The sequence below is a fragment of the Pteropus medius genome, unplaced genomic scaffold (assembly GCF_902729225.1).
Source record: "Pteropus medius unplaced genomic scaffold, Ma_sr-lr_union100, whole genome shotgun sequence".
NCBI lineage: Eukaryota > Metazoa > Chordata > Mammalia > Chiroptera > Pteropodidae > Pteropus > Pteropus medius.
In genome coordinates this window covers 1,518,199-1,538,791 of record NW_024354875.1, presented here as the reverse complement: position 1 = coordinate 1,538,791, position 20,593 = coordinate 1,518,199, and the positions used below count along the sequence as shown (strand labels likewise).

The 20,593-nt window shown below is 48.6% G+C and overlaps 1 protein-coding gene and 1 pseudogene across 10 annotated transcripts in view; both read left to right on the top strand.

The window, feature by feature from the left end:
• The window catches only part of LOC120596959 (lisH domain-containing protein ARMC9), a 110,359-nt gene that overhangs the window by 37,907 nt on the left and 51,859 nt on the right, over positions 1-20,593 (top strand). For all 10 annotated transcript variants that reach the window (XR_005651280.1, XM_039855531.1, XM_039855533.1 and 7 more), the window contains 7 exons: positions 3,857-3,968; positions 6,797-6,889; positions 12,364-12,454; positions 13,644-13,767; positions 16,197-16,336; positions 17,547-17,623; positions 20,269-20,343. Coding sequence is in view for 9 of the 10 variants with exons in the window: in XM_039855531.1 (XP_039711465.1) it covers positions 3,857-3,968; positions 6,797-6,889; positions 12,364-12,454; positions 13,644-13,767; positions 16,197-16,336; positions 17,547-17,623; positions 20,269-20,343 (712 nt within the window). In the remaining variant the exon portion in view is untranslated. The remainder of the gene's footprint in view (positions 1-3,856; positions 3,969-6,796; positions 6,890-12,363; positions 12,455-13,643; positions 13,768-16,196; positions 16,337-17,546; positions 17,624-20,268; positions 20,344-20,593) is intronic.
• Positions 5,598-5,716, top strand: LOC120597494 (uncharacterized; annotated as a pseudogene).

Below are 20,593 nucleotides of genomic sequence, written 5' to 3'. Positions count from 1 at the left end.
AGATCCGTGTGATAAGTGCAGATAGTGACCATTCCAGAGCTGCTTGACAGCAGGGAACGGAGTGTACCACCGCCTGCCCCTCTAGGGGACGGAGTGTACCACCGCCTGCCCCTCTAGGGGACGGAGTGTACCACCGCCTGCCCCTCCAGGAGGCGCTCCACAGACAGAGGCTTGCTTTCTTCGCTACTTCTTTTTCCCCTGGAGTTCTTTATGACCTATTCCAAACATTATATCATTTTACCTGCAGGTAATTCAATATCATCTCTAACAGATAAGAGCTTTAAAAAACAAAAGGAAAACATAACCACAAGGCCTAATACTCCTCCCTTAGTATCACGTAGCACCTGTGCGGCCCACATTCATTTCTTTGTTTTCTCAAAATATCTTTGTACAGTTGATTTGAATCTCTCCAAACGAGTGCAACACATAGCGTTTGGTTGTTTCTATTTTAGTCCATGTTTAATACAGTATTGCCTGTAATAGCAACTTTAAGTGCCTCTGGGAGTTTGGAGGGGGAGAACTCACCGTTTTTTATAAAGTGTCCCTTGGAGTAGAGTAGCCACGAACCAGGAATGGGCGGCTTGGGAAATGCATCAGTAGTGTATTGATTGACCTTGATTTGGGCTAATTTTTAAATCATATATGATTATGGTGGGAGAATAATGGTTGGTCACAAACTTTGCACATCTGTTGACTTTGTGCTGTTACAGTGATTTAGGATCAATGCACTGCTGTCGATGTTTAACACGGCCTGTTTTCTTCTGTTCTCTCCCCTCGCCCCCCAGGCTTCGACCATGTTAAGAGCCTCCTTGGCGCCCGTGTAAGTAATTGCTCTCAGGAGTCATTATTGTGGAAAACAGCTATGGGTTAAACTAGAATTCAAAGTAACCTTAATAAACGTTCATCTTAATAGCCTAGCTTAGAGGAATGCCTTCGATTAGCTAGAGCTCCACGTGGACATTAAAGGAAAAATCAGTAATCATAAGTATTGTTGTTAAAGTAGAAGTATCTTTTAATGTTAATTCTATTTATTTTGGGGAGATAGCCTCAAATGGAAAACATTTTGAATAGATCCTATAATATTCTCTAGAAATCAATTTTATCTACTACGTAGGGCAGTCAACAGTGTTGCAATGTCTGAATGTAATGTTTCCTGCTGGCTCACACCATGACTGGGCACAGGGTGGCTTTGTGTCTGCCTGAGTAGGTTGTCACAACAGAGGTGTCTGATGCGTACGGACTCCATCAGCCATGTGTGTTGCAACGGCGAGGAAGTTGGGAACCTTTGGCCTGGACATGGGGACTAGGTTGGGTTCTGGGGACTCTCTGAGCCAGGTTTGGGGGTGGGGCTGTGAGATTACTTGGACACCTGAGGTAGACGTGACTTTCCTCCTCCCTTGGTCCTGCCCTGCACTTTATTCTCTGGACGGTGGCCATGTAATGTAGCACATATGAGCACAAACTGCTGGGGTCAAAATCCAGCCTCTGCCACCAGCTCTGTGACTTTGGACTTTTATGTAACTTCTCTGAGCCTCACTTGTAGAATGAGAACAATGATGGTAACTGTATTATAGGACCGTTGTAAAGGTAAAAATGAGTTAATGTGTAAAAAGCACCTAGCACAGTGGTGGGAATTTGATAAACCGTCTGGGTGTTTGCTCATGTTCTTCTCAGTGACATAAGAGGCAAGGTCACCTGCAGAGGGGGAGTGAAGGGAGGTAGGGTTCAGAGGACGAAGGAGAAGGCATGACACCGTCTTCCTGGACAGCGGGGGGGTGGCCGGGCCACAGAAATGCAGGGCCGTCGAGCAGCTTAGGTGGCAGTAAATTTGGTTGGTAGTATTGCCATTATTGGCAAGTAAAAATGGCCCAAATGTGACAGTATTTCTTCCCTACCCAGAAGTACCTGAGCTATAGAGCGTTATCAGACTTGGCCTTACAAGTGGAACTTTTTTTGACCTAGAACGAGAGCCAGTTTAAATTTTAAATTAAAAACAGTTTTTAAATTTTGAAATACTTCCAGAGCAGCAAAAATAGTCCAAAGAATTTCCCTATACCCGTCACCCAGGTTCCCCAGTGTTAATAATTTACACGAGCCCAGGGCGGTTATCAAAATCAGAAACTTAACGCTGATACGGGGCCGTCTAATCTGTGGACGTCATTCCCGTTTTTACCAGTTGTTCTAGTGTGTCCTTTGTCCAATCCAGAATTCCACCCAGGATGATGTGTCAGTTTAGTTATCATGTCTGTCTTTCCTTTCGTTTGAAATCGTTCTTCAGTCCTTGTCTTTCATGGTCTTGACACTTTTGAAGAACATGGGCCAATTATTTATCATTGGAATTTTAAGAAGTGTCTGTATTAGTGTTTAAACTCGCAGTAGTATCTGCCTCAGGAAGAAAGGTGTCGAAATGATCAGTGTGCCCATGTGTGTGGGTTTGCCATTTGATAGATAAATTAGAAGACGTTCCTCCCCAGGGGTGGTCACTGAGGTCTTGTTTGTTGTCCTCTTTTCTGGCCTTTTCTTCCATGCCTTGTAAGAGGATCTCATTTTGTCTTTTAAAAACTAACATTTAAAAAGATGGTATGTGATTTTTCCTATGTAATACATGCTCGTTATAGAGAATTTGAATGCTATAGAAACATACAAAGAAGGAAATTTAAAGTACCCAAATTCCTGCCCCCCAGGGGTGTCATCTCAGTTTCTACTTCACCTTTAAAATCAAATGGAGCTCTCCATCCTGAGTCTTTTCACCCATTCTTCAGGAATCCGCATTTATTATTGTGCAGGGAGTACTGATATTCTCTACACAATATTAGGAGGACCATTTTTTTGTTTTGTTTTTTAGTTTATTTTGAAACAATCGTAGATTCACAGGAAGTTGAGTTCTCAGCCTACCCAGTGTGCTGACACGCTGCACACGTGGCCGTGGTACAGCAGAACGAGGGAAGCAGCATTAACACAGCACTGTTCACTGGACCACAGGCCTCATTCCATTTTCATCAGGCTCCATACACTCCAGTCTCCTAGTCAACAAAACAAAATGTGAAGATGCCCGTTTTAGTGACAAGGAATCTGAGGTGGTCCCTTGTGCTTCGGGCCGGCCAAAGGCAGGCGTCGGGTCGTTCTGCAGGGCGTGGGGTCTCGGCACAGAGATCTCTCCTAACTGAAGCCGGGCTTCCCCTGAGGTCTTCTGCTTGGAGTCCTCTCAAGGGGGGTTTGAAAATTGTCCCACCGACTTAACACCAGTCTCCCAGGTTATGTCCCCCACGCCTTCTGCCCGCCGTCTGCCTCTCGGAGGGTGGCCTGTGCCCCTACTGTTCACATCCGTTTCCTGACCCCCCGTCTGCCTTCAGAGCTGCCCAGTCCAGTCCCTCAGGCCTGCGAGAGACAATGGCTTCAGGCTTCTGGGCGGAACTGTTGGGCCGGCTGGTGCTAATAGTCTCTGGGCTTCGCTCAGGATTCTAAACAGAATTTGGGCAGAAAGTGACGGTGCCTGCAAAGTGACTTCAGCCTTCGCGTGGAACACTGGACCAATGTGGGTGCAGTGGCTTCTAGGCCTGTGTGGGCAGGGCGTGCTCGCTTCGGGAGAGTGCTGTACCGAACCCTAGTTCACGGAACAGGAAAGGCAGAGCTGAGCGAGCAGAAGTGGGGTTGGGGGGTCTGGGGGGTGGTGCCGGGAGCCCAGCGTTCTCTGTGGGAGCCTGGCCTTAGCCCAAGGCGCACAGAGGCGGCAGCTGGGCCTCTGCCGGTCCGTTCTGCCAGAGCAGCTCTAGGTCCGGGGCCACGATGCTCACGAGGTGTAATGACCTGGCTCTTCTGCCCTCTTCTTTCTCTGGGAACTCGTGTTGCTGAGTAGGAAATCGAAGGATGTCCCGTTACTGCCCTCCTTGGATTATGAGAAACTGAAGAAGGATCTGATTTGGGGGAGCGACCGCTTGAAAGCCTTCCTCTTGCAGGCTCTGCGCTGGGTGCGTACCTTTCCCTTGACGTTAAAAAAAAAGACCATGCTGGTTTCACTCGGCTGCCTACCTCGCTGGTATCCTTTATCCTGTCTGCTAAAAATCTTCCTTCCTACTCTACTGCTTGCTGACACCAGGAGCTAAAGTTAAAAACCTCAGAAGACGGATTTGTCCCTTTTAAAAAAAAAAAAAACTCTGTTAATGTCACCTGTGCCATTGCCTTCGCGTGGTAATGTCATACAAGCGGTTTCGAGGCCCTGGAGACTCCCCCTTCTGGCCCTTTCTGGGCACGAGCCACATCCACGGCAAGTGGAGTCGGGTGTTGGAGCCACCCCCACAGGACAGCTCCACGAAGCCCTCTGCATTCGGGTGTCAGCAGACGAGCCACGGCAGGGTGAAAACCTGTTAACAAGTCCGTAAGGAAAATAAAGCCTAGTCCAAACTGTTGCTTCCCTTCCCAGTCTTCAGATTAATCACGATTAAGTCAGTGACTCTCAAGACTTTTGGTCCCAGACCAAAAGTTACTGATGACCCAAAAAAGCTTTAGTTTATATGAGTTCAAACTACCAATATTTACTGTATTAAAAATTAAAACTGAGAAAATTTAAAAAATATATTTATGAATTCGTTAAGAATGAACAATGGTAAACCCAGAATGTAACATAAACAACCCATTTTTAATAAAAAATATAACTATTTTCCAAAGCAAAAAAAAAAAAAATCAGAAGAGTGGTATTGTTTTGCATTTTTTCAAATTTCCTTCATGTCCAGCTTAATGGGGGACATCTGGAGTCCCGTATCTGCTCCTGCATTTGTCACAGTATTCGATTTGTCACAGTATCACACTTCACGTAGTCTCTGAGAGATTGACCATGAAAAAGACGAATCATAGCTTAGGAGGATTATGAAAATAACTGTGACCACGTAGACTCCCCGAAAGGACCTCGGAACCCCCTCGGCTCCCCCCAGACTGCACTCTGAGAGCTGCAGGTCTAAGCCAACGCTGGTTGGCTCTTTAACAGTCCATTCCAACTCACCCTGGAGTAGTGTCGAACTCCTTCACAGATCCCCAAATTTCAGGGTATGTTGGCATCTAAATGCCTTTGAGCACTTTCCCCGTCTCCAGGTAGAAAAAGGACACGTCGCTTGCCCTTCCGATGGTTAGCGGCGCTTCCTGGATCAGGTCCTGTGGCGTGAGTGCTCTGAGGATTTCGCAGCCAGGCTGTGGTCAGTGGTGAGGTCTGCTCTGGCTCCGCTGGCGTCAGTGGAGCAGAGCGGGTGGGGCGGCGTGAGTAACCTCCAGTGGCCGTCCCTGCCCTGAGTGTTCGCTTCTCTCTGCTTGAATTACCAGACTCATCTTCTTTGGCTCTTAATTCACCCACCCAGCACTTCCTGTCAGTCTATGCCGTCAAGTCTCTTGGTGAAACAGCGTATTCCTTGGCTGATAAATGACATTGTCACAGAATAATTAGGAAAAATAAACATGTCTCTTACTGATTTTCTCTGTGTCCATCCCGAGTGCCCCCACTCCAGCCCCTTCCCCCTCCCTACCTGACTTCACTTCAGTGAACTCAACAGGAGGGCGGCACCCCAAAGATGTGACACTCCTGGCACCACCCTCCTTTAACATAGTCCCCTCTCTACGGCCACGCCACCCTGAACAAGCCCGATCCCGTCTGATCTCGGAAGCTGAGCAGGGTTGGGCCTGGTTAGTATTTGGATGGGAGACCACCTGGGAAGACCAGGTGCTGTGGGCGTAAAAAATAAAAAATAAGGGATTGTAAGCTGACAAGGTCCTTGCAATCTGTGACGTCAACCAAGGGTTGCCTCGCCTAAAACAAAATAAAACAAACAAACAAAAAACATATATAGAGTCCCCTCTCTCCTCAGGGCCTCCCTCCTTGGCCCGGTGGGTCCCGTCTGTCAGTGACAGCGGCCTCTGGAGGCCTCCACCTCTCACGTCCGGGGGCTGCTGGCCTCCCTGTCCGCTTCCCACACTGTTCTCGACACGCGCAGCTTCTCCTTGGCCAGAGCAGGGCCTGCAGTGTCAGCGACCGTTATCGAGTAAGCTTTTCCTGGAGAGCAGGGACATTTTCTCACGTTAGTGACATGGCTTTCTTATATCCTAACTCACACCTGCACACACCCGCATGCGCAAGCACAAACCACTTCACGTGCTCCCCACGCACCATTTTTCTTCTAGACCTATGGGCATGAAGTAAATTCTTACACGACAGATTTAAGCCTTTTCAAAATCTACAAAATTCTACTCAGCTGCCCCCGCTCCACACACACACACACACACACAGTATTGCTGTGTCAGTCCCTATAGGGTGCAGTCTGTTTGTTGGCATGGTGTTCATTCAAAGCCCTCTGCAAGCTACCTTGCGCCCTACCTGTCGAGCTCAGCACAAATGCATCCTGTATTTCTACAGCTCCCTGAGCTGGCCCACACTCCCCTCACCATGCTCACGTCCCCCCGAACTCTGGCTGACGGCCTGCTCATCCTTCAGGGGCCGACGCCGATCCCCTTCCTGGATCAGGCGTTGGTGAGCTCTCCCTTATCTGCACGCTTACAGTCCAGGCACCTTGCCACTTCGCTCCCTGGAAATTTCATGCGTGTAAATTGACCCCTGCCTCCCCCGCGTCACCCATGTGGAAGTGCACATCGTAATTTCTTATCAGTGGACTGGTTGGCTGCTTAACTAGCCCCCCGGGATGTTACTCATTTTGTTCGCTTGAACGTGCGGTCACCGGTACTGCTGTTTAAAACACGCCCGCTCTGCGAACGTTTTCGCCACATTCAGACTTACTGATTTTGCTTTTCTTCTCTCCAGCGCTTGACCACCTCCCATCCTGGCGAGCAGAGGGAGACCGTTCTGCAGGCCTACGTCAGCAACGACCTCTTGGACTGTCACAGCCACAGCCAGGTCGGGCAGAGACGGACCCCATTTCTAGGGACTGAGCTTAGCAGATGGGGCGGGAGGGGGCCTCTGTTTCTGCTTGTTTTCACTTTGGTGACCGTTTTTACGTCAGCCTTGAGCTTCTGTCAGCTACTGAGATCTGCTTTTCACCCTGGACATTGGCCCACTTTTCACTTCCAGTAGAGTCCTGAGTGAAGGAGAACTGCTTGATTCTGCTCCGAGCTCTTTTCTGCCTTTTTTTTGCTCAAATTCCCAAATCTTTCCCTCATCCCCCAGCTTACTGTGAGTCCTGAAAAATCAGCATGATTTACGATGGGCAAGATAGATAAACAGATTCTGTTTTTTTTCCCCATCTGGGCCTGCTGGATTTGTATACAGCTTTGGACCAGACAGGCCTGGTGGGGAAAGAGTGGGATTTGCAGGGAGATGAGCCGGTTTCAAACCTCTTTCCGAGGTAGCCAGCTGCCTTAAGCAAGTCACTCGGTCTCGGGGAGGTCCCCGTCTCAGGGGGAGCCAGCCCCTGCCTCAGGAGGGCGTCGTGATTGCGTGTGGGCACATGCGACGAGCACTTAACCCAGGGCCCAGCACGGGGCCCAGGACACGGCCGTTCACCCCGCTCCCCACCTTCCTTACCTGCTGTCGGCCCCAGGCTTTGCTGGGCAGGAGGCTCGAGATCTGGCATGTATAATGCAGACCCTGCGTCTCATTATTTCAGCTGAGTATTTACCCCAAATGTTCTAAATACTTCTCTCCCTGTTGTTGAGCTTCCCTGTGGGCACCGAGCGGGGCATCAGTGCCTTTTGGGTCACGGATGGGACCACTCCCTGCCAGAGTGGATTCAGGTTAACCCGCTGTGCGCCCGGGCGGAAACAGTCCTGAGTGGCCGGTTTAGTCTCTGAACGTAGTCTTACTGCTCCCGTAAAAAAGTTGTGTTAATTTTGAAAAATAGTCTCTCAAATTCTTGACTTCTTTTCTTTTTTTTTTTCTGTTTGTATTTGTGATGGCATTGAAGCCAGCAGCTGGATAATATATTGCATGACTTAGAAACTCACATTCAAAGAGTAAATTCAATACCGATTCTTTCTGAAATATTTATCTCATTGACTCTAAGATACACGCTCCCCATTTTAGCATCTCTGAAATCAGAATATGTCTTGCAGTCAGTGTTTATAATATAATTTAATTGGCACTGTTTTCTTCTTTCTCGGTTGTGTATAAAAAATAATGTTCCTCTAATGAAAGGTAGCTTAGGTTTTGTGATATGTATTTGTCAAAATGCTCTAATCTCTATAACCATTGAAGAAGTCATTTCTTCCTCAAGTCATTATTTTTCATTGCTGTGGTTTATTTTTTTAATAAGGAATGACCTTGAATTATCTTAAGAGAATCTGCAAAGCAGGCAGACTCCTTGTGTAACGTGGATGCTGTGTCACCATGACACCAAAATAAATTGGCCTTTCCAGTCAGGAAATTGAGCTCGTTGCTAAGTTCGCCTAGCCGAGTGGTTCTCAGAGTTGCAGCTTTAGCGCCAGAGAGCTCACTAACACACGGACGCCTGCTCCCTGCATTTTTCATTCACTGGGTCTAGGGGCTTGAGAATTAGCATTGCCAACAAGTTATCAGGGGACGCCGATACTGCTGGTCCCTGACTACTCTTTGAGAATCACTGTTTTAGAATCAAATCTAATCAAATTGCAGTGAATTGAGCGTTTTAGTGTTACTGATCATTTTTATGCCGGGCTGTTGGAGGTGCTGTGATAACAAATTTTCCACATTTGACAGTCTTGCCTATTTAGCATGATTGATATATGCACTTATACGAAGGCACGGTTCCTTAAATCTAAGGAATTTCGCCTTATTATGCGGAATCACGTTTTCGGTTGTGAGAGGTATCCCTCGCACAGATGAGTGTAGAAATCATACATGACCGGTTGAAAGAGTAATAATAAAACAAATAGCAATTTGTCTAAACAGCTCGGACTAAGAAACAGAAACTTGCCAGTAAGTCGGGGGCTTCTAGGTTGCACCCCCTTTCCTTCCGTCATCCTGACTATTTTTTATTTGTGGTAAAGTACACGTAAAATCAAATATACCGCCCCAGCCACGTTTAGGTGTACGGTCCAGGCGTGCTGGGCAGTCGCATTGTCGGGCCACAGGTCCCCAGACTCCTGTTCATCTTGCACAACGGACACTGCAGTCACCACGCAGTGTCTTTCTTTCCGCCTCTCTGACTTCAGCTACCCTAGGTACCTCCCATAAGTGCAGTCGTGCAATATTTTGGTGACTGGGTTTATTTCTCTTAGCTTAACGTCCTTAAAGTTATCTGTGTCGTGGTATGTGTCAGAATGGTCTTCCTTTTTAAGGCTGGATAACATTCCGTTATCTGCGTCTCCCACAGCTTGTTATCCACTCGCCCGTCAATGAGCACTGCTTGCGTCCCTCTGCCTTTCGGTTGCCGTGAATAACGCTGCATCGGACCGGGCCGTACACGTCCTGACTTTTCTCTGAGTCAGTGCCTTGCTTTTCTTTATAGTTTCCCCAGTTGTGCATGTGCCCTGAGTGATGCAGTGTTTACTGAGTAGCAAGCACAAACCTTGTTCTGCATGAAAAGGACACTGTCCCCATCCACGTCGATGAAGGCACCTAGGAGATGACGTGAACAAAATCACTGGCTCCTCATTGGACATAGCTTCCCTGGGCTAGTGATCCCCTACGGGACATTGGTAGTCAAGGCCAGGAGAGGGTCCTGGGACAGCTAGGGCATCTGGCAGGGCTGAAACGTCGGCCAGGTACCAGTTATTGGGCAGCAATATGTATGTAGGGTCGAGGGGAGTGGTGAGCTGCTCTGTAATTTTGGTTTTTAGGCTCATCTGGTATGAGAACTTCTAGTTCTCAGGAGTCGAGCACACGAGAACACTTCCGTGGGAGGGAAGACTGCCCACAGCTGACCCGCACAGCAGGGCATGGAGCGGGGAGCTGGAACCTCATCGGCACATGTCAAAGCTATGCAAGTACAGATAAAAGTGTGGGCTCCCCTTAGCCACGAATTTTGTACTCTGTTTAAATATGTTACACGGTTTACCTCTTTGGAACACTGGCAGTATTTACTGAAAGTGCCTACTCTGTGTCCTAGCAAAACCACCCCGAAGCGTAACCCCAACAGACCTGTGCCCCTGTGCTCACTAAAGATGCGCAGGAATGTTCACAGCAGCACCGCTCACAGCAACCAAGACGCTGGCCGTAACCCAAATGTCCGTCAGCAATAGAATGGATAAATCACCTGTGTGTGATGTGTTTGTAAAATGGGATACATTGAACAATGAGAAAAAACACACAATACGCAACATGGGCGAATCTCACAAACGTAGTGTTAAATGAAAACACACTGCATGATTTCACTTATAAAAGAACTCAGAGACAGACAAAACTAACCTGTGGTGTTAGAAGCCAAGACAGATCTTGCCCAGGGTAAGGAAGGGGACCCTAAAAAGGCTTGTGGGGCCCGGAATGTTGTTTCTTCATCTGGTTACTGGTCACCTGCATGTTCACTCTGTGAAAACTCATTGAGCTGTGCACTTACAATCGGTGCAGTTTTCTGTATGGATGCTGTATCCAGTAAACATTTTACCTGAATAAAGACGACGCTGTGACATTAGGCATCTTGGGGACAACAGCCTTCAATTGATCACTGTCTTGAGTCCGCGCAGTTCAGTCCGGGCTGGCGACCCTCTCCATCTGGTGCACAGCGGCCATGCAGACATCTCTCTTCACCAGACTTCTGCGGATTCCCTTTGCCCCGCTCCTGAACTGGCTGTTTGCAGGGTCCCCATGCCGTATTCTCTCGGTCGATGGAACACATCCTCTAGTTAATAGCTTGTAGGGAAAGGATGGGCGGGGAGTGTATTTTTCAAGACTGTGCATGTCTGAAAATTATTTTATTCTTTGTACAGAATTCTGGGTTGGACAGAATTTTCCTTCCGAATTTTGGGAATATTGCTCCGTTGTCTCTAGGTTTCAGTATTCCTGCTGGAAAGTTCAAAGCCATGCTAATCACTCTATGCGACCCGTTTTTCTCTCGAGAAGCGTGTTGAATCTTCTCTTTGTCACCCGTGTTAATAAATTCCCCACTGATGTCTTTCGTGAGGCATGTTTCGATTCACTGTTTCGAGCCCTTTCAGTCTGACGGCTTTGGTTCTGGGAACTTTTCTTGAGCAGTTTGTTGCTGATTTCCTCGCTCTGATCTCTCTTCCCGAGTGTTGGGCCTCTTGAACTGGCTCTCTGATTTTTCTTAACTTTTATCTCGTATTTTCCATATTGTTCTTTTTGCTGTACTTTCTGGGAGGTTTTCTGAATCTTCATTTTTCAACCATTCTGTTGAATTTCCCATTTCTTTCTTTCTTTTTTCTTTTTTTTTTTTTTAGCATTCTGTTGTTCATGGATACTATATAGCTTCTACATCTCTGAGGATAATAGTTTTTTGTTTATTTTTAGTTTTCTTATCCCTGCACAGTCTCATTTTTCCAAGTTTGCTCCAACCCCCCACACCCCACCACCACCCCACATACGGTTTGTTTTGGCCCTATTTCCCATGTCAGAAACTTCCCTTGGGTTTCTGGTAGACCTTGGCTATCTCCTGGGACTGCAAAGCTGCTGGAAGTTCTGAGGGTGCAGGCGGGGCCCGTAGCCGCAGGCCTCCACTGAGGGCGAGCCAGGTGGGCCACTTGTGAGGATCCGCTGATTGCAGTATCTGTAGCTCTTCCCCGTGGGCTGGTCATTTTCCTCCAAGAAGAGTCATCTGATCTCCTTCCTAAAGGGTAAGGGTCTGGCTGCCAGGGTTCTGGGAGGCAGGTAGGGGGACGGGACTGGGTGGCTCTGCTCAGCGCTCCTGCCGCACGCAGGCACGTCCCCCTACTTTGGCGTAGAGGCCCCGCCCACCTGTGCCTGCTGTCCCGTTCTTGAAGTTTCTGCTCAGGTGATGTAAATCCGGTCACTGCTCATTGTCACATGTCATTCTTGGGTCCGCTACGTCTGTTGCCATCTGCATTCCCACTTCCAAACCTGTGTTCTTACAGTTTCTCGGGCTGGTCTCGCTGACCCTGAGAATGTGTGTCATCCTTAAAAATCCATGTGCTGTAGTTCTACCCTGGTTTGCAGGGAGCAAAATCAGATGCGTGTGTTGGATCTGTCGTTCTAACCTGCCAAACATCAGCAACAGCCATGGCAAACGCTATGCTGCTTTCGTGTCAGTCACTGTTCTGATGCTTTGTAGGAGTCGTTTCATTTACAAGTTTGAATAACTGGTGCTTACTGAAGCTCTGCAAAACAGTCATTTGGAAACCAAGATTTCCAGATGAACCGACCGGTGTTGGTCGGTTCCTTTCACCTCTGATGAATTCGCGCAGAGGAGGGGAAGGAGGCGCGTCGGAGCACGCCCATTCTCTAACTGCCTTGCTTTCCTCTTGGGACGTCTTTCTCCACAGAGGAGCGTGCTCCAGCTGCTGCACTCCAGGAGCGAGGTGGTGCGGCAGTACATGGCCAGGCTCGTCAACGCGTTCGCGTCCCTGGCGGGAGGTAAGGCTCAGGCTTGTCCTGGGAGGGAAGAGCTAGGTCCTCCTGATGCGTTTTTTTTTTTTCCTTCGAAAATGGGTGTTCTTCCTCGAGTGTCTTAGAGATGCTATATTTCCTCAATTAATTCCTGTTTGAAAGGTATCTGAGGGTTTGTTTTTGTGTGTGTGTGAAAATCGGATGTTGTCTTATTGGTATAGTTTATGCCAGAGCAAATTTGTGTGCTTTTGCAGTCTCTTTTGTAAGCCTTCTGATTTTATTTTGTAAGGTTTCTGGTTTTGTAACAGTGCTTTTTAAATTGCTTTTAAGTATATAACAGGTAATGCATTTTTTCTCATTTTCTACTTAAGGCAAAATGAGGTTGGTGAAATAATTAAAGCTGATCCCAATAAACACTGCACCATTTTAATCAAAAGACTGTAATCTCTTAAATCAAGAGGATCTGAAAATTCCAAAGTTAATATACCACCATTACTGAGTTCAAAACGATTTTACAAAGCGCCATTATCGTCTATAAGTTCTCATTTGTTTGAGCTCTTTTTACCGGGAATAGAAGGAGTTTTCAAATTATGACTACATGATACTCTGAAAGTTTGTTCTTTCATTCACGTGTCATTTTTCCAGACATTTATCACAAGCCAGGGCACACGCCAGGGACCATTCACATAACACTGTTGACATTTATGTCCGAAATTAAAATTAACATCATCTATATCAAGACACCAGTCCGGAACAGGCTGGTGACAATTCAAGGCTTACTACAGGGTTCCGGGTAGGAGTCCCAGCTTCTTCTCCGGGCCTTGGGCACATCTAGAAGGAGCGAGTGTGGCCAGAAAGCACCACTTGGTGGTCTTGGTGAACACCAGCAGGCTTGTCACCCACAGGTTCTCACCTTCTTGCCCCTCGTAGACCTGGTTTTTGGGTTTAAGATTTCTGGTAAACAAAGGATAGTGCTCCCCACAAGGACGTGGTGACAAATTACATTTAGATGCAAGAAGAGCAGTTTCTGTCCGTGAGACAGTTGCTAGAAAACGACCAACTTTGCAGAAGCGCTATGTTTTAATAAGCTTTTTAGAACCTAAGATTAGAGAAAATCAATATGTGTGACATGCAGAATTTTCATAGAAAGTGGTTTGGGAGCCTGAGCTTAACTCGAGACCCGTTCTTTCCCTCTCTCACTCGCTCCCGTCGCTAGGTCGCCTCTACGTCGCCCAGAGCACGAAGCTGCTGCGCGTGCTGGAGGAACGGCTGCGGGAGGAGGACAAGGACACGGCCACCCGGGAGAACGTCCTCGGGGCCTTGCAGAAGCTCAGTCTCAGGTGCTGACTGTGCAGTAGGTCACGGTGGTTCCTGGAAATTCAGTTGGGGTTTTTATACGCCTCTCTTTTGTGCTTATTTAGTCTCAATGACAACTCAAGAGGCAGATGATATTTTTCAGCTAACACCGAGGACAGGTTGGGTGACTTTCCAAGATAGGGCCAGAAAGCTTCTCTCTAATCCCCTAAGCTGTGCTGCTCAGGCTGCTTTGGATGGAGGAAGATATTTTAAGAACATTGTCTGGTGCCAGCCAGATGCTGCATCGTGCATGTCCCAGGCCACGGGCAAGGTCCTCGGTGTCCACACGAATGCAGCCTGACGGGGCCTCAGCCTTCAGGCTGCTCAGCGTCCCTGCGGGCACATAAACGAACAATCACAGCGAGTGTGATAGGTGGTGGGTCTGTGGCCGTCGGGGCCGGAGCCTGCAGGTCTCTCTCCACACGTCCCGCAACACACCCTGTGGTCTCAGCCTTGGCCCTGTCGTGACCAGGACCTGCTCCCCTTCAGAAAGGTAAAACCAGGCACCTCTTCCTGAACCAGGTCTGGCATCCTCCTAGAGCTAGCTTTTTTTTTTAATGGATAACTTTATTGCGGTGTACTTTACATACCACAAAATTCACCCATTTTAAGTGTACAGCCGAGTGATTTTTAGTGTATTTACAGAGTTGTGCAACTGTCGCCACAATCTAATTTTCAAATATTTCCATCACCACAAAAAGAAACATCATGCCCGCCATTGCTCCTCCTGCCGAGGGCCCCAGGGGACCGCTGCCCCGCTTTCTGTCGACCTACCTGTCCTGGACATTTGACGTACATGGAGTCACATACGTGTGTCCTTTCGTGACCGGCTTCGTTCACTCAGCACAGTGGCATTGAGGTTCACCTGTGTCATAGCTGTGCCCGTCCTCTGCTCCGCTGGGCCACACCCTGCTCACCCGTTCAGCAGGTGGTGGGTGTCTGGGCTGTTCCCACTTTTTGGCTGTCATGCATCATGCCGCTCCGAGCGTCTGCACACGGGTCTTTGTGTGGACACCATCACCTGTCTCCTGGCTGGGTGTGTAGGAGTGAACTGCTGGGTCCTAGCTGGCTCTCCCAGCAGCCACTTTCCCTCAAGGCCCCTCTTCCTCTTCAGCTTCATTGAGAATTCTAGTACCTTGAGTCCTCGGTCCTCTTCTGAACACGCTTTCTTCCCATCAGATGCGGCTGGCTCTCACTAACTGCCCGAAGCCTGCCAGGTGACATATTCCATGTGTGCGTTGTACGTTGAGTGGTGGGAAGTTGTAGGTATTTAGTTTCTACTATTTGCCAATGAAGATTTCTTGTTCTGACTCTGCACTGAAAAGAATTATAAGTCATCTCCAAGAGTTATTACTTCCTCAGATTATCTGAACATTTTTGCTTGTTTATAAAGAAAACATAGCATGATATTGACCGTATTTGGAAAATTTTTAGACATTCAACGGTTACAGTTAAGTGACAGAGATAAGCTACGGTGAGAAAACACTTCTGCCTAGTAATGCAGATATCCGCTGCCAATGTTTTTATTTCCTCTAAACAGTCATTCAAGCTTTCTGTTCTGGAACGGGCTTCATGTTTCTGCAGTATTCCAGGGTCCGTACAAATGACGTAGAAAGCAGCCAGGCTGACCAGAAAGGCGCAGTCTTCGTTGTATTCTCATCAGTGGCTCTGGTCTGGTGGCGCAGGGCTCCAGAACAGCACGGGCAGATCCCGTCCAGGTGGCCGTGTTCCCTGATGGCCTCGTCGCGAGGAGATGCACAGCGGTGCTTGCTCCGTGGCGCGTGGGTTTGCAGAGATGCACATGACTTCTCGTGGCGATACCACATGTGTCTTATGAGTTCTTAAGGCTGGCATGATGACAAGCACACGACACATTCCGATGAGGCGTCAGATTTTGTAAGATTTTCTACCTGGACATACAGTTGTATTACCCAGGTCGCTGAATTATTCTTAGAGATCTGAATCAAAATGATGTCGAGCTGGACTTTTTGTTTTTCTTGTTTTTCTTTATTTTTACACAACTCAAAGTACCTAAGCTGGATTCTAATAGACTAGAGTTTAGTAAAAATCTGTCGGTGAACCCTTCCTACGGCTATTTCCTGGGCGTAGCAGACCAAAAGCTATGAATAAATAGTGATTAAATATTTGAAGTAATACTCTGCTAATTTTAACTATCGAAAAGGAAACCTTTAAAGTAGGAGGCCTCCTTACCGCCTTCTCTTCCTTCAAACCCTCATCATGGTCGTGGAAGGTAAGGAGTGTGTCGTTGTCGTTTCAATTGTGTGGGTCCAACAGCAAACCATTCCTCCGGGCCAGTGTCTTCCGTGCACTCTGTCTTTTCTGACACGCTGGGTACGCTTCAATGGAGAGTTTCTCGCCAGCTTTAAATTCACTGCAGACCGTTTCACCCTAGGCGTCCGCTGCAGACAGCCATGATTCAAGACGGCCTCATCTTCTGGCTGGTCGATATTCTGAAAGACCCCGACTGCCTGTCTGACTACACGCTGGAGTACTCGGCGGCTTTGCTCATGAACCTCTGCCTCCGGAGTGCAGGTCTCACAGCCTCCTTTCCCCGTGTCCCCTCCCTTGGGTGCAGGGGAAGGGACAAGGTCCCGACCTCGAATCTAGGTTACCCATGATGAGCCTGAAGGGGCTCACCTTTCGTTTCCTTCGTAGAAAAAGCATTTGCAGCCAGGTAGAAAGCTGTTGAATCCCTGAAACCAAAATACCATCCCGGACTCGGGAAGACTGTTTCCCATAGATGTATGTAGCACCTGCATTAAGAGGAAATTAAATTAGTTTCCGATTTTTTTTCATCTTCATTGCATTCTTCAAAAATGGGAAGTTTAGAATTCCGATCACTTTCATCTGAAGACAGAGAGGTATATTCCCGAGACTTTAGAGGCTACGTTGGTGGCAGGACAGGGAGATGGACCCGTGCTGCCTGCCCTTGGTCACCGTTGTTTCTCCACTCACCCCCGGAGGTGGACAGCACAAGTCATTTGTGAACTTGGTCAGTGGAGGCAGTGATTTTAGCTTGCCTACAGCTTCTGTCCCATTTAAACGACATGGTACCTGGGATAGGAGAAGTTTCTTTAGAGGAGGTGCCAAGTCCAGCCCGCGGCTGACCCCAGTCCGAGCAGCCCCAGTGCTGGGAGGACGTTGCCTGGGTAAATCGCTCAGGGGTGTTTGTTATCACCCTCGGATGCTTTGCAATCTGAAGCACTATGTGTTGTTGACTGAGTAAATGACTACTGCAATCTTCTTTTTAAAAAAATAGCCTGTGCAAAACGGCCTAACTGTAAAATAATTGTTAGATTACAATCAGCTTTTCCCGTTATCATCAGTTTATTTGCACTGAGTGTTATAAGGATGTTTCGATTGCTGAAAATACCTGTGTGATTTTGACGACGATGGTCTGGGCACCTGAGAGGCAGAACGCTGCTCTGGGATTCGTTGTGCTCTCACTGTGATGAACAGCTCTGTGCTCTGCCTGAATAATAATAGCCGCCACCGTTTACTGGGCCCTTGGAGTGTGCCAACCTATACCGAGTGATTTATTTCTCCATCACCCTTTGAGGTAGATACAGATAATCTCCAGGGAATCCCAGAGGAAGAAAATGGGGCCCAGATTGCTTACGCATCTCACTTAAGGTCACGTAGCTCATAAGCAGGGGAGCCCAGATTTGTATTCAAGTCGGCCTGACTTGGAACTGTGTCGTTGAGTTTAGACATGTCATGTCATGTTTTTTTTTTTCTTAAGGGAAGAACGTGTGTGCCAAGGCAGCCGGCCTCGTGCTGAAGGTCCTTTCAGATCTGCTGGGCCATGAAAACCACGAGGTACTCAGCCAGCGCCGCTGGCCCGGGCTGGGGCGGGGCCGGGAGTTCGTGCGCCCTCCCTCTGGGTGTCCGGGTGGGTGTTCGCGTAAGCTGGTCAGAGCTTTCTCATCTCCAAACTCCAGCGTGTGGAAGCAGAAAGCCATCGCCCCACTGCGCACTCCCTGGCACGCCGCCAGCGCTGCCCCTCCCAGCCCGTTATCTTTCCTCCCTGTCACCTCTCATTCCTCCCTCCGCGTCGACACGCCTCTGTCGTGTTTCATGTGTGTCCGTGGACATGCGCACAGTCTGAACACGTGCTCGACGCTGTGTCTGTGCGTTTAATCCGTATAACTAGTATTGCACTCTAGAGCTCACTCCATTTCTTCCTTCTTTCAAAGTGTTGTCAGGACCTTTCCCCAAGGCTTTATATGCACTTAGTCCCTGAGCTCTCGCTGCGTCCAAACAGCCCCCTGTTCGCGGCCTTCCCGGCTTGCTTATCTGCTGCCCTGGGGCTGTCCACTTTGGCTGCCTCCAGCTCTGCTGCCACGGTGGTCCTCGGTGACATCTCCGCACTTCCTGGGTGTGTTGACACTTGTCACGGCCAGATCACCCCGTACTTCAGTCTCGGGGCAGAGTCCTGGAAAATGTCCACCAGAATGGCTGTTCCAGCTTCTGCAGGCACGGGTGTCCTCCCCAGTGGTCGTGTAATTTTCTGAGTTGTTTAGCTTACGGGTCTCAAGTCTTTTTTAAATAAAAGAGGTCTGGATAAACTAACGAAACTAATAAACAATATGATATGTTGCTCACCCGCTTCCTGCAAATGCCTTTGCACAAACTGTGGCATCACTTTGCTCCTGAAGTCAAAGCCTCCACAAAATCTGACCCCTTTGCCCGATCAGCTGCAGGGGTGTCTTCGCAGGGCAGGACCGGGCACCGCTGGGCCAAGCGAAGCTCTCGGTTTCCACACGTCTGTTCCAGTTTCAGGCAGACACCCCCGTGCTGTTCATTTCTTCCGCATTGTGCTTTCCTGGCACCCTACCCGCCGAGCGACACGGGCCGCTTTAGCAAGCGGAGGTTTGGCGGCGGTCACAGAGTGCCGTGCCTTTTGTATTTTAAAACCAGGCAGCGCTTAACTACTTACTTCTAGACCTGAACGAAGTCTATTCATTCAGCTGCAGCCTGTGGGGCATGCTTTCCTCTCTAAAAGGAAACGCTGGTTTCCAGTGTGGGAACCAGAATGGACCAGAGGGTTCAGATCATGCCATTAGCCGTTCAGCCCTTGCATTTGCTTTGAAAAAGAGCTGGAAATTCTACCTGTATGTGTTTTAGAGCCTACAAATGTGTTTGCTACACAAATAAATGCTACACGCATGTATTCTATACCAGACAGTTGTGCTCTTGAAAGACAAAGCGTAGAAGCCATAACGGAAAGATGCACGTATTTGATGATACGAGCATTAAGTTTTTTTGTATGGAAAAAGATGCCATAACCAAAGTCAAAACTTTGATAGCCCTAATATGTGAAGAACGCTTATAAATTAGTAAAAGTCAAAACAAAAAAGCAAAGAGAGAAAAGGGGTAAAGGATACATGTAAACAGGCAAGTTATAGAATAGTAAGTCTTGATGGCCTAAAAACACGAAAAGATGTTTTGTTTCTCTATAGTCTGGAAAACGAAAATAAAAACGACTCTAAGATGTCCTTTTTTGCCCATTCGCTTGGAAAAAATGAAAAGTGATAAAGTTCAGCTCTCGCATGTCGAGCACCCGCACGCACCACATCCCGTGCGGGCCTGCTGTTGGGGTTGCCTGTGTGAGGCCAACATGGATCCTGTCCTTGAAGAGGTCATCATGGGGAGGGCATAGATATAAATTCAAAACTATGCCGAATGGAGGGCTGCCCAGGCGCAGAGCAGAGCTCTCTGTCGGTTCAGGAGAGGCTCCCTCCCTGAACCTGCACGGAGCTCTGGATCCTAGCTCACCAGGTGGACGCTGCCAGGACCAGGGCCACGGCGCGTCACGCTGTGGCGTGGGGTGTCCCTGCAGTGTGAGCTCCACGGTGGCGGGGACGGAGGAGCGGAGGGAAGCGATAGAAGCCAAACCCCGAGGGGTCCTGCACGCTGTGCTAAGGGGGAAGGACTGTCCAGGCGGACTCCACGGACGGTGTCCGAGACGGGCAGTGGCCTCACTTGGCCCATGTCGTGGAATTTTGGCCATGATATGAGGCTTGGGTTCAAGGCTGGGACATCAAAGGCTGGGACTCATTTGGAGATGCGACGTAGCCTAGGTCTTGGCCATGTTGTCTGAACAAGGACAGTGTATCTGAGAGAGAAGGGTTCCTGTCTCCACCAAGACTCCACCAAGGAGAGGAAAAGGAGAGCGGCTCTGTGATGGCTCCAGAGCACCTGGCCCGAGTGATCAGGGCGGCGTGAATTAGGCCATGAGAAGCAGCAGGAGTGAGCTCTGCGAGGGAGCGATGAATTTGGTTCCGAACTCCTCGTCGTAGCTGTCACTGGGACGTGCAGGTGGAGATGCCTGGCATTCAGAGAGCTGTGAGGACGGTGACACTCTATCCTCATTAGCCAGTGTTCTCAAGAGTATTTGATAATGGAGTTGTATAGTATTTGAGAACTTGCAAATGACCGTGTTTTCTCCCTTGAATCTAAAGATACAGCCGTACGTGAACGGAGCGCTGTACAGCATCCTCTCCATCCCGTCCATCCGTGAGGAGGCGAGAGCAATGGTAAGAAACGCGCCCGACGCGTGCGTCAGCCTCTGTCCCTGCCACAGAGCAGAGCCGCGAGAGCACGCGCTTCCCAGCCCGGGCTCTGTGCAGGGGCTTGATCGGAGCTCACGAACTCCCTGAAATTACAGGCCAAATACGTGTTTGCAATTTTCTGATGAGAATCTGGTTCTCAAGGGATCCCTAGCTCCTCAGTGATTACAAATCAGTTTTAGAAAGTTCCCAGCAGGTTTATTTTTGGAAAGTTGTA